This window comes from Schistocerca americana, chromosome 2 (assembly GCF_021461395.2).
Source record: "Schistocerca americana isolate TAMUIC-IGC-003095 chromosome 2, iqSchAmer2.1, whole genome shotgun sequence".
Lineage (NCBI taxonomy): Eukaryota > Metazoa > Arthropoda > Insecta > Orthoptera > Acrididae > Schistocerca > Schistocerca americana.
In genome coordinates, this window is record NC_060120.1 from 1,027,250,414 (window position 1) to 1,027,265,194 (window position 14,781).

The 14,781-nt window shown below is 44.2% G+C and overlaps 1 protein-coding gene across 1 annotated transcript in view; it reads left to right on the top strand.

The window, feature by feature from the left end:
• The window catches only part of LOC124594646 (kinesin-like protein KIF13A), a 404,453-nt gene that overhangs the window by 153,114 nt on the left and 236,558 nt on the right, over nt 1–14,781 (top strand). The window contains exon 2 of the mRNA XM_047133014.1: nt 10,861–11,024. Within this exon, the coding sequence (XP_046988970.1) occupies nt 10,861–11,024 (164 nt within the window). The remainder of the gene's footprint in view (nt 1–10,860; nt 11,025–14,781) is intronic.

The following is a 14,781-nucleotide window of genomic DNA, read 5'->3' on the forward strand; positions in this document are numbered from 1 at the left end:
GCCTCTGAAACGCAATTCAGCAGTGGTTCTGCGTGCCATAGATTCGACAAGTACGTAACAGGTGTCCAGAGGTTTTCGGCAGCAAATGCCTACGCACCGGTCACACACTTACGGGCGGTTGGTTTGTGAGCGCGGAGCTGGCGCCCGATAAGCCTCCCAGCTGGGTTTCATCGGATTCAGATCAGCCGAATCTGATGACCAAGAGGTCAACGTAAGTTGACCATCGTGCTCCTCAAACCATTGCAGTACGATTCTGGCGTTGTGACACGGACTGTTATCCTGCTGGGAGATGCCATCGCTGCTGAGGAAGACATCAAGCAGAAGGGGTCACAGGTGTTCCCCAGTAACGTTGACGCATTCCACTGCTGTTGTGGTGCCTTCGATTGCTACGGCAGGTCCCATAGAAGCCCAGGTGAATGTCTCCCCCACAACACAGTTCTGGTCCCACCAGCCTGCGTCCGTGGCGCGCTGCGTTTCGCGAGCAGCCGCTCGCCTGGATCACGGCATTTCTGGACACGACCGTCGACCTGGTAGAACAGTGAACGGGACTCATCCGACCAGCTGACACGAATGCATTGAGCCGCAGTCCAGTCTCTCTGATCCCGTGCGCCTACAGTCGTAATTTCTGATGCTGGGGCAGCATGGGAACACGTATGGATCCTCCACTGCGGAACACGGTGTTCAACACTTTGCGATGAACGGCGGGATGCGAACAGATCGCCGCCTATCCTGCTTTACAGAACGGACAAGCCTCCATTCCCTGTGTTCTGTTATGAGGTTTGGTCGTCCAACTTCTTGTCGCCTACTCGTGGTTTCATTGTCCTTCAGCCATTTTCCACAGACGCTCACGACAGTAGCACGCGAACAGTCGACCATCTTCACCGTTTTTAAAACTATGGGACTTAACATCTCAGGTCATCAGTCCCTAGAACTTAGAACTACTTAAACCTAACTAACCTAAGGACACCACACACCTCCATGCCCGAGGCAGGATTCGAACCTGCGACCGTAGCGGTCTCGCGGTCCCAGACTGAAGCGCCTAGAACCGCTCGGCCACCAGTGGCCGGCTCTTCACCGTTTCCGAGACGCTCGCTCCCAGGCACTGAGCCATAACAATCTGGTTTTTGTCGAAGTCGCTTAAGTCGGCGGATTTCCGCATTTGCGCCATTTATCGCCGCTAGAATGATTCCCCATTCGTCTTTTTTCTGCTCACATTCTTCTCTTACCGCGTGACGTGCACTCAGCACCACCAGGCAGCATATAACCTCGCGCTCGGCATTTGTTAGTCTTTTGTTTGCCGCCTGTAACATAGGCCGAATGTAGGAAGCGAGAGGGAGCAGGTGGGGTAAAGCTTTCGGCACTGCAAGTAAAGTAAAACTGGTTTTACTATAGTCCAAAACAAAGTACACAGCTGATTACGTAACTTCGTACAGATGAGCACGAAGGTGCGACGTCTTTAGAGCCGTCGTAACTGATACAAGTCTGTATAGCAAGCTAAGCTGAAGCGATGTTTCCCGGCCGTCTGCTCTTGATCAACTGGGCAGAAAGTAGAGCGGCGCTCGTCGAGCTAGACAGCGTCGGCTAGAGGGCGCTGTGCTCGGCGTAGTTTGTCCGCTCTCGTAGTGCCAACCTAGAGCGTGCACCTGCGCTGTGGCATCGAAACTATCGATACCGCAGTCAGTATTTAAATTTTAATTTTAAATGTAAATATAAAATGGCTTTAAATAAGGGTGCTTAATTGGCTAATGGTTCAAATGGCTCTGAGCACTATGGGACTCAACTGCTGAGGTCATTAGTCCCCTATAACTTAGAACTACTTAAACCTAACGAACCTAAGGACATCACAAACATCCATGCCCGAGGCAGGATTCGAACCTGCGACCGTAGCGGTCTTGCGGTTCCAGACTGCAGCGCCTCTAACCGCACGGCCACTTCGGCCGGCAAGGGTGCTTAATTATAAAATGCAAAATACGTACTTTCAGAATACCTTCATTCAAATAAAATACCTCTGGGTAGTGAAATTTTATATGCCATTTATTTCAATGATCGTAAGACTAATAACACAGGCCAACGATGCAAAAACTTTCTTGCTGAAAATACCTTCATTCAAATAAAATACCTCTGGGTAGTGAAATTTTATATGCCATTTATTTCAATGATCGTAAGACTAATAACACAGGCCAACGATGCAAAAACTTTTTTGCTGAAAATACCTTATTCTTATGTTTTTAGGGTGGGAAATCCAAATATGGTACTTAAAAAACTGTATCACCCACCATTTCTTCACATTTAACAGTTAAATTAAATTAAGCGACTTTTTAAAGAATTTAATAGCTTTTATACAGTTAAAATAATTTAAAAAGGAGGTTAATAAATGTAGATGACGTTGGTAGCACTGCTGAAAAACATTTGCTGGCAAAAAAAGGGCGATTCTATTTTTGTGTTAACAGAAGGTGTTTTGAAACTTCCTGGCAGATTAAAACTGTGTGCCGGACCGAGACTCGAACTCGGGACCTTTGCCTTTCGCGGGAAAGTGCTCCACCATCTGAGCTACCCAAGCACGACTCAAGACCTGTCCTCACAGCTTCAATTCCGCAGTACCTCGTCTCCTCTCTGCGTGTTTTGTTTACTGTCAACCTAACCTCACTTTCCCGTTTCCTGTACATGTGCTCACTACAATGTGTAATTGTGGTTGTAGAAACTCTGCTGACAGTTCTTGCTATATTTGTGGTGAATTTCTGATTAAAGAACACCAGACAAACATTACAGACTTTGTGAAATGGCTTATCATACTTTGGACCTAAACTTGGTGATCAAGACAAAACTTGGGCACTCCATAAGGTATGTTACGTGTGTGTTGAAGATCTGAGAAAATGGTCCAAAAACGAGAAAAAGCCTTTAAATTTGCTGTTGCAATGATATGGAGGGAACCAAGAAATCATTCGGATGATTGCTGCTTTTTCAGTGTTGATGTTATTGGTCATAATTCGAAAAACAAGAAGGTAATAAGCAACACTAACCTTCCGTCCGCCATCCGCCCAGTAGGGTATGGTGTAGAATTACCGGTTCGTGAACCACCAGATGGTTTAAATTCTATTCGAACAGAAGTATTTTCTAATCTACAGTCTGATTCAGATGAACCAGATGATGATGAATTCCATTGTAATACAGAAAGTTTAGAGCCCAAATTGTTTACTCAGACGGAGCTTAACAATTTGGTTGGGGATCCGGGCGTAACGAAAGAAAAAGCTGAATTGGTTGGCTCTAGATTAAAAGAAAAGAACTTTTTGGCAGTTGGAACCAGCATATACACATATAGAAACAGAGAGCATCAATTTTCCAAGTTTTTTCGACAAGAAGGTGATTTAGTGTTGTACTGCTCAGACATTCCCAGTCTGATGAATGAGTTTGGCATTGAATGTTAGTGAGGAGCAAGGAGAGCGTTTTCACCAGGACATTAAAGTGATGGAAAAACGCTAGCGAGGCCGCTGGAGTACCAACATTTCGGGGACTACTGTTGGTCACTCCATCGAGAAGTTCAGCAAGCGACTCATCCTAGAAAAGGCTACACTAGAAGCTTCAAAGAAAAAAAAAGAGAAAGAAAATACAAACCAATTCCAGCTGACAAGTGAAACCTATGTTAACACATATCATTGTTTTAAGTAGCTTACTGTAAATACAGACCATGCTTATGTTGTAACAAAGCGTTTCATTAATTTCCCCGTTTACCTTATAACACAGGATTTTTATCCTATATAATAAAAAGCATATTTCTCGAAAACTATGGGTGATACAAAAAAACTAAAGCCAGATTGGATTCAGCTCATAAAAATCCATAAAGACCAGCTATCAAAGTAAAAAAGTTTTTTTAAAAAAAATTTTTCGTTGGCATGTGTAATTGTTCAAATATTTCATCTTTCATGTTCCGCTTATGTGGCTTCATTGTTATTCCACCTAAGGAAAGTAGTCGTGCAATAGGAGCATAACTTGGTAAACAAGTGTTGTATTTAAGGGGAAAATAATTCAGTTGGCTATCTGTTCAAGGAATCGAAACTATTGTCATTATTTTTTAAATACTGTAGTGTGCCTAGATCGCTATCAATGGCTACAGAAGAATCTGAGTCCTCCACAAACATATAATAAGATTCAACCTTTTTTTCGGAATGTTACAAGTTCTTCCCATTTTCTTCCTCGTATTCTCTGCTAACCTTCGGTAACCATTTCAAATAGAAAAAGAGGATAAACTATGGGTGGTACTAGGTCATCCCTTACAATAGAATAGAACGGAATCTCTCAAAACACCTATTAAGACTCTCTTTAATAACTTCTGTCAGCACACCACAGTACGTAGGTTTGCCCATTTGAAACCGCTTAGCATTCTTTGGATTTTCATTAGTTCTTGGAGAAGACATCCGTAGTAGTTATCTTCGTCCCCTTCTATACTTGTGATGCCATCAACAAAAGGTTTTGAACAGCATATGCATTCATTGAGAAATTGTATTTCATTTTCTTTGAAGAAGGCTGCTAATCCGAGTTTCCTTAAAGCTTCATTTAAAGTATCCATCACAGGAAGTAGATCTTGAATAGAATTGTAGTATGAATGTGTTTTTTTTTTCTTCAGCAAAATTTACATACATACGTACATGCATGAGAACGTAATTTGAAAAATACAACATTTGTAAATTATGTTTAGCCATATATTGTATTTTCTTATGATGGTTAACAAAATTTATGGTGGATAATGGTCTTTGACCGAAACCAGTCGCACAAAGAAAATAAGGTAACAGCGGTTTCAGGTGTTACATGTTCTCGTCACACAATTAATAAAAGCTGTGCAACACAATCGGCAACCAAATTTGAAAACACAGCTGAGGACCCAGTACAAACATCTGCCATGTGAAAATGCACCAATACAAAATTAATTTCTGGCAATAGCTACGCTCACCTCTTTTAGTTACAAATATCGCAGAGAATTTGTTACAGTCATTTTTAACAAATGGCGTTTTATAAACACGTGACTCATTTTATAAGCTCTTCTGCCTATTACTCATTTCAACACCACCACCATTGCCAAAACTGCAAAGTCAACTGATATGGCATTGGGACAGCATGATAAGCCGTTTCTCACGGCAGTTTCATCTTTCCGTATAAAAACGTTCCCACCGCAACAAACTAATACGGGATAATCCAAGGACTAGACTAATTCATCATACGTTGATGGGGGAAGTTGACTGATAGCAGATTGTATACGTATTTTTCCTTATACGGAAAAGCCATGGAGTTCTTTGAAACAGGTTGACGGAATATGTTTTTCAGTTTTGGTTGAGCCTTAGTAATTTTCGATTATCTACCGTTCCATTTAATAACTGTCATTGATAGTACACAAATGGAAAAAAACTAGTAGTACCTCTGATGATATAAGGCATAGAAATAATTGAAATTTCTTCAATTATTATGAGGAAAGAAGCACAGTTTTGCACAGTTTCACTGTACTGTTTAATTGAATTTCAGCTTGTAACTTATTATGCGGTGAATTTTGATATTAGTTCTCCAGTGTGCTCCTTATATTCGATCTCGTCCTTGTGCATCTACGAGAAACAAAATCAGCTTCGTAGTGTGGATATTGGACACTTAAATACAAATATGACCCATATGAAGTCTAAGATGTTCTTTTCAGTTGAACGCAGACTCCTAAAGGTGTTGTGCTTATTTACATTTTATTTTACGTGATACTGTTGTATGCCGTAGGCCGATATACGCGACCTACATTAATAATTGTTTTTATGAAGCTATTAAAGAAGAGGAAGAAAATCAACTGTCAGTAGTCAATTAGATTCAAAATTAAAACTTACCGTTGAGTTACAGTTACGGTACCACTTACGAAATATAAAATTAACTTAACGAAAACACACATTAAGAATCTGTTTGAAAACCTGTAATCCCATACTAATGCAACAAAACTCACACAGAAAATGAAGCGTTTTAGACAAACATGGATCTGCTTAATAAAAATCTTGTAGTCTGCATACGCAGCTAGTATAGTGCCTCTCGCCTCTAATATTTTATCATACTGCTCAACATTTTTACCCAATATTTAGCCAATAGTGTCACCAAGAGAAAATCAGAAGGCGCATCCCATTGCAGCAAGAAATTAAGTCTAAAGTAAGAAAGAAACAACGCATATACAATTTAAAATAAATTTTACAGTGCAGAGATATTTACCAGCGAAATTGTAGACGCAAAGTTTATATAGAAAATATGCAAAAGTCATCTCTATAGGAAAAAAGAAAGAGCAGAGAAGCTTATATAAATTTATACACTGAACTAATATTAAACGCTGTAACGGGACATCCTTCTCAAGCATTACTTTTCCTCAACAGAAGTTGTCGATACCAGTATTATTTTCCGAATTTTAGACAGGTCAGTATTATCTCAGTTGCTTTTCTGCAAACTTTCATATGATTTTATACACAGTGTATTTCAAGTTGAAATATGTGAAAAGGAATTACTTCATACAATATTTCAGTTTCGATGTTACAATCCATAAGTACTAGTTCTGAATGTACAGTTAAAATTATTTTTATAGGAACATTTGAAATTACGAATTATTTGTACACTTAAAATTTCTATTATTAATTACGCAATCCGGTACTGTTTACTAAGTTTATTTATGGATTTATTTATGAAATAATAATCGAAATTCACAACGTAAGGAAAACTAGTAGGAATTCATTTGTTAAGGAAAATTGTAAACACTGTGGAATATGGTTGTTTCCCCAGAGTGTGAGAGTCGTAAGCTCGACTGTAATGTGATCAGACGATTTTTTTGTAAATAGGTGCGAACAACTAATTCGACTGTATTAATGTGAAAAATCAAAATACTTGAATGAAACGTTCTCGGTTTTCCAGCCGCGTCAGTTCGAATAAAATCCTAGAGCTTTCGATGGCCCACTCCGCCATCGTCGTCAGGAGTTCACTGACTGGACAATCAAAATTGTGTATGATATACTAAAGTGTGACAAAATCAGTGGAAACTATATTTACGTAACACATTTTGCAACAACAATCTTTCAATGCATTTAGTTCAACCCAACCGTGAGGACCTCATGTTCGATTTTCAGCTTCAAGAATCAGACCCGTAGACAGGAATAACTGGAGCCATATCAACGTGACAAATTAAGCAAACTTGAAAGTTTATTGCAATCTTCGCACTGCTCAAATCTTCATAAAATACTTTGCCTATTAATTACTTGGACTGGGCGTTGTTTAATGTGGGCAATAGACGGCAGAAGGAAGGAGGGGGATGATTACAACGTCGAACTACAACAATAAAGCTACTTGCGTTTGCTATCGACGCAGTACACTGCGCGCTCGTTTAGACTAACTTCTGACGGAAATTTCCCAGGTGATTATAAACCGCAAGCTATGAAATGCACGTTATTAACGGGGTTTTATTATTGCATTACATTTCCCAGTCTTGGGCAAGGTGTGCACAATATACCGTCACGTTTTGAAACAACTACATCCTGAGCTGCCGTCCAGGGGATAAGCAGGAGGAAAACCATTAATATAGCGTGACGTTTCATTTGCCGTCACATCGGCGTGCGCCTGGGCGCCTGCAATAAAGTTCAGCGTCCCGGCAGCGGAAATAAATTTCTCGCAGCAGTGGCTCCCCGGTGGTAGCAGCGGCGGCTTATTACGTGACGGTCTCTCGCGCCATTGACTCCGGGGACCACTTGTCTCCGATCAGACGCCACGCGCCCCCCCCCCCCCCCCCACCCCACCCGCCGCGACGGTATTCTGCGTGAGACTGTAAGGAATCCGGCGGCACGGGTGTGAACCTAACGGCTGCCAGTGGGAGCGTTCGTACGAACGGATCCAGTGTAGCAGATCTTCCTACTGAACGTAGAATCCGAAATTACCGACACATTTTGATGGTCAGGCGTCTATCAATCATCCTTTACGATGTAAACTAGACTACTGGCCATTAAAATTGCTACACCACGAAGATGAAGTGCTAGAGACGCGAAATTTAACCGACAGGAAGAAGATGCTGTGATATGCAAATGATTAGCTTTTCAGGGCATTCACACGAGGTTGGCGCCGGTGGCGATACCTACAACGTGCTGACATGAGGAAAGTTTACAAACGATTCCTCATACACAAACAGCAGTTGACCGGCGTTGCCTGGTGAAACGTTGTTGTGATGCCTGGTGTAAGGAGGAGAAATGCCTACCATCACGTTTCCGACTTTGATAAAGGTCGGATTGTAGCCTATCACTTGCGACTTATCGTATCGCGACATTGCTGCTCGCGTTGGTCGAGATCCAATGACTGTTAGCAGAATATGGAATCGGTGGGTTCAGGAGCGTAATACGGAACGCCGTGCTGGATCCCAACGGCCTCGTATCAATAGCAGTCGAGATGACAGGCATCTTATCCGCATGCCTGTAACGGATCGTGCAGCCACGTCTCGATCCCTGAGTCAACAGATCGGGACGTTTCCAAGACAACAACCATCTGCACGAACAGTTTGACGACGTTTGCAGCAGCATGGACTATCAGTTCGGAGACCGTTGCTGCGGTTACCCTTGACGCTGCATCACAGACAGGAGTGCCTGCGATGGTGTACTCAACGACGAACCTGCGTGCACGAGTGGCAAAACGTCATTTTTTCGGATGAATCCAGGTTCTGTTTACAGCATCATGATGGTCGCATCCGTATTTGGCGACATCGCGGTGAACGCACATTGGAAGCGTGTATTCGTCATCGCCATACTGGCGTATCACCCTGCTTGATGGTATGGGGTGCCATTGGTTACACGTCTCGGTCACCTCTTGCTCGCATTGACGGCACTTTGAACGGTGGACGTTACATTTCAGATGTGTTACGACCCGTGACTCTACCCTTCATTCGATCCCTGCGAAACCCTACATTTCAGCAGGATAATGCACGACAGCATGTCGCAGGTCGACTGCTGCCCAGGCCAGCACATTCTCCAGATCTCTCACCAACTGAAAACGTCTGGTCAATGGTGGCCGAGCAACTGGCTCGTCACAATACGCCAGTCACTACTCTTGATGAACCGCGGTATCGTGTTGAAGCTGCATGGGCAGCTGTACCTGTACACGCCATCCAAGCTCTGTTTGACTCAATGGCCAGGCGTATCAAGGCCGTTATTACGGCCAGAGGGTGTTGTTCTCGGTACAGATTTCTCAGGATCTATTCACCCAAATTGCGTGAAAATGTAATCACATGTCAGTTCTAGTATAATATATTTGTCCAATGAATACCCGTTTATCATCTGCATTTCTTCTTGGTGTAGCAATTTTAATGGCCAGTGGTGTACGTCGATTGCTAAATCTGGTTCAAATGGCTCTGAGCACTATGGGACTCAACTGCAGTGGTCATCAGTCCCCTAGAACTTAGAACTACTTAAACCTAACTAACCTAAGGACATCACACACATCCATGCCCGAGGCAGGATTCCAACCTGCGACCGTAGCGGCCGCGCGGTTCCAGACTGTAGCGCCTAGAACCGCTCGGCCACCCCGGCCGGCCGCTAAATCTGATGCAAGCTAAGTCATACTAGAGGAGGAAACCCAAACCACTACTACCAATATACTCCGAGGTCACAAAAGCCATGGGATAGCGATATGCACATATACAGATGGTGGTAGTATCACGTACACAAGGTATATGAAAGGGCAGCGCACTCGCGGAGCCGTCATTTGTACTTGGGCGATGCTTGTGAAGAGGTTTCCGAAGAAATTATGGCAGCACGATGGGAATTAACACACTTTGAACCTGTAGTAGTAGTTGGAGCTAGTCGCATGGGACATTCCATTTCAGAAATACTTGTGGAATTCAATATTCCGAGGGCCACAGTGCTGAGAGAGGGTCGAAAATACCAAATTCCAGGCATTGCCTCTCACCACGCATAACGCAGTGGCCGACGGCCTTCACTTAACGACCGAGAGCAGCGCCGTTTGCGTAGAGTAGTCAGTGCTAACAGACAAGCAGCACTGCGTGAAACAACCGCCGAAATCAATGTGGGACGCACGACGAACGTATCCGCTAAGACAGTGCGGCGAAACTTTGCGTTAATGGGCTGTGGCAGCGGACGACCGACGCGAATGTCTTTGCTAACAGCGCGACATCGCCTGCAGGCTGGATAACCTTGGCTTGTTCAGATGAATCCCGATTTCAGTTGGTAAGAGCTGATGGTAGGGTTGGAGTGTGGTGCACAGCTCACGAAGCCATGGATCCAAGTTGACAACAAGGCATTGTGCAAGCTGGTGGCGGCTGTGTTTACGTGGAAACAGCTGGGTGCTTTGGTCCAACTGAATCGATCATTGACTCGAAATGGTTGTTTTCGGGTACTTGAAGACCATTTGAAAGCTATTCATGGACTACATGTTCCCAAACAACGATGTCTTGTCATCGGGCCACAGCTGTCAGGGCCCATGGCAGAGCCTGTGCCTACTGGGCAATAGGACACAAGCTGAACCGAGGTGACTGAAATGCTAGTCATTTCTGCAGAGCATACTAATGTTCATGCACTGTGAATATGAACGTCTGATGTCTAGTCGTTCAAGGTGTTCTGTTTTTTCTGAACATGAGTGTATAATTGATATGTATATTTTAAATTTTCAAAATAACACTGAAAAACGGAGAAATAAGATAAAAATAAGGAACTAATATCAAAACAAGGAAAAAATTGCACAAAAATTGGCGAAAAACTACTGAAAACTGCCAAAAACATTAAACGAATTTTTCTTGTTCCTAGTGATTACTCATGTTGATGAATGTTAGTGTTTGTTGGTTTCTGACTTTGCTGTGTTGTTGGGCTGTTCCAGGAAACAACCCAAGTCTTTCGCGTTCGACCACTGCTTCTACTCGCTGGACAAGGATGACGCCAACTTCGCGAGTCAGGAGATCGTGTTCGACTGCCTGGGCCGCGACATCCTGGACAACGCCTTCCAGGGCTACAACGCATGCATCTTCGCCTACGGCCAGACGGGTAAGTCACGGCCGCGCGCCCTGCCAGCAGGCTAGGGAAGGATACAGAGATTACTTATTTGTGCCAAAAGGTATATAAGGTGAGCCAGTAGGTATTTTGATTTCAGGCAGGGTGGTTGTAGACCTCTTTGGTACTTCTATTGGAGCCTCAATGTACGAGAGCTATTCGGTAAGTAAGGAACGATCGGTCGCGAAATGGAAACTACAATGAAAATCAAAACTGTTGTACTTGCAACAGCTAGCTGCACTTTCCAGGTAGTTCTCTATCTTGTCGGCGCTCCAAGTTAGACTTGTGTCGTAGCGTTGTGCCAATTTTCCAATACCCTTGTCATAGAAGCCAGCCGCCTGTGGTTTCCGACAAGTCACGGGATAGCAGTAAGCACATACACGTATGGTGGTAGTATCACGTACCTACGGTATAAGACGGCAGTGCATTGGCGGAGCTGTCGTTTGCACTCAGGTGCTTCACCTGAAACGGTGTCCGACATGATTATGGTCCAACGACGGGAATTAACTGATTGTTAGCGCGAAATGGTAGTTGGAGCTAGAGGCATGGGATATTCCATTTCGGAAATCGTTAGGTAATTCAATATTCCGACATCCCAGTGTCAAGAGTGTGCCGAAAATATCAAATTGCAGGCATTTTTTCTCACAACAGACACCGCAGTGGCCGACAGCCTCCGCTTAACGACCGAGAGCAGCGGCGTTCGCATAGAGTTGTCAGTGTTAACAGACAAGAAACCGCAGAAATTAATGTGGGACGTGCTGCGGCGAAATGTGGCGTCGTTGGGCTTTGACAGCAGGCGGCCGACGCAAGTGCCTTTGCTAATAACATGACATCGCCGACAGCACCTCTCCTGGACTCGTGACCATGTCGTTTGGACCCTAGACGACTGGGAAACCGTGGCCTGGTCAGATGAGTCCGAACTGCAGTGGGTAACAGTTGACGATAGGGTTCGATTGTGGCGCAGACCACACAAGGCCGTGGATCCAGGTTGCCAACAACGCACTGTGCAAGCTGGTGATGGCTCCATAATGTTGTGGGCTGTGTTTACATGCAATGGACTGAGTGCTCTGATTCAACTGTTCCGATCAGTGACTGGAAATGGTTGTGTCAGCTACTTGGACACCAATCGCAGCCGTTCATGGACTTCATGTTGCCAAACAACGATGGAATTTTTATGGATTACGATGCGTCGCATCACCGTATCTCATTTGTTCATGATTGGTTTGAAGAACAGTCTGGACAGTTCGAGCGAATGATTTGTCCATCCAGATCGCCCAACATAAGATATAATGCAGAGGTCATGTCATGCACAGAATCGTGCACTAGCAGTACTTTGCAATTACGGTCGGCTATAGAGATGGCATGGCTCAATATTTCTGTAGGGGACTAGCAACGACTTCTTGAGCTCAGGCAACGTCGAGTTTCTGCGCTACGCCGGGCAAAAGGAGGTACGACACGATGCTGGTTGGTATCCCATGACTTTTGTCACTTCAGCGTATATTTAATGGCATTACATATGCTTGATTATGAAGAACTGTCCCAACATTTGTCGTCCATGACGACTGCAGTGCCATGCAGTGTAGTAAAGTGACAGTAGCGTGAGCACTCAAAATGCAGACGTCGACAGGCGACATGCAACTGAGGCAGCCGCTCCTTCAGAACAAAGGATTGGGCTTACCCAGCGCGCAGGGCGTGGACGCGTTTCTGCGCAGGGCCCATGTTATATTGCGCGAGCTACACCACCAGATATTTCAGCTTTACAGGGACGAAGATAGGTGTGACTGTTCACTACAGGAGGCAACATTATTCAAGATTTAATTTAGACAACTTCTGTATGAGTAATATAATGCAGAACTAAGGATACCTCTCCCACTTGCCGTCTACTCCTCTGCTATACCAGAAAGGAAACGCCGGCTGTGGAACGAGTTCCACCTGAATGCGGTTACGTTAATTGTCTGCTCCTTTTGATGTAGCGCAAGCACTTCACAGGGTTCTGAACGTCTTTTCACTTTCACTTTGCGCCTTTGTCCCGCAATGTGCGCAGGGTCGGCGTGGTTACAACGGATTTGGCAAGGTTAATGTAAAGGGGTTGGCCGGATGCCCTTCCTGCCGCCACCCCATACCCCCCAGGACGGAATCAGTGTAACCAAGCTGTCTGCGTCTAGTGTAATCATGAAATAGTGCGCAAGTGTTACAAATGTCTGCGTGTCGTGGAACTTAGGCGGGATGCGGGGACCAGCCCGGTATGCACCTAGCGGGATGTGGAAAACCGCCTAAAAACCACATCCAGGCTGGCCGACACAGCAGCCCACGTCGTTAATCCGCCGGGCGGATTCGATCCGGGGCCGGCGCACCTACCCGAGTCCAGGAAGCAGCGCATAAGCGCTCTCGGCTAACATAGCGGGTCTCATAGGGTTCTGTACGTCACTCAGGAAAAAAGGTACACCTAACAGGATGACTCCGTTTGTCTGTCCACCCTTCCGACCGTTAACAACCCTTTTTTTCAGGAACGAGAAAACGTATTAAGTTGAAATTAATATGATATATTAAGGCGTATCGTCTCATAGCGATGTAAAAAAATGAAGTTTATAAAGTCAATGTAATCAAAAGATACAGTCATATATGTCAGATATTTTGATGCTCGCAAACTCACTCATAAAAACCTACAGGGTAATTCCCGTTGACCTAGAATCACGAAACTTCGCGAGAAGCAAGGTTTCACACTACAACCAAATCAAAATAAAAATCGAAAACTGTTAATCTGTAATTATATCATACGAAAAAAATTTGTCATATGTTATCAGACTGTCTGTCCCTCTGTCCGCCTGTAGGCCCCCTTTTTCTAGGGAACGGGTAGACCTAACACTTCGTCATATACTCAGGTCTGTAGTCCTTTGGTGATGTATAAATGTTCAGCTTCTGAGTCAATGCAGTCAATAGATACAGCCATTTATGTCACATACTTTGATATCTGCAAACTCAATCATTAAAAGCTGTAGGATACTTACCCTTGATGTAGAATCATCAAATTTGACAAGAGGAAAGTTTTCACGATGCCGATAAAGAAAAAAAAATCAGAAAATTGTTAACTTTTAAGTATACCACACGAAAAAACAGCAACTGTCGTTTGTTATTCGACTTCAAACTTGAAATTAAAACGTTCTCGAATGTCTTGAAATCCCTGGGACCGATATCTTTCCAGTATGAATGTCGATAAAAGGCAAAAATCGTCGAGACCCTCGGTTCCCAAAATGGGTAAACTGTCTGTATCAAGGATTAAGTTTGTACGGAACTTTCAGTGCGCTTGTCCTACTTGCACCTGGCCAATTTTTCGCGCTGTTTCTATTACCTGGTTGTGTGCTTCTACCTCACGTCATCTCGAAAACACATACCTCTGATAAATACTGGCGGTACTTTACGGCTGCCCTTCTGGGCATCCCACATGCGGATCTACATCTTGGTTTCTTAACACTCTGCTTTCTGGAAAACGCAATGTATATTTTCTTACCCCTATGCAGTGGTCTTGCGGTAGCGTTCTCGCTTCCCGAGCCCGGGGTCCCGGGTTCGATTCCCGGCGGGATCAGGGATTTTCACCTGCCTCGAGATGACTGGGTGTTGTTGTGTCGTCTTCATCATCATCATCATCATCGTCATCATCATTCATCCCCGTTACGGTCGGAGGAAGGCAATGGCAAACCATCTCCACTACGACCTTTGTAGTATGGCGGTGCGGGTTTCCCGCATCGTTCCC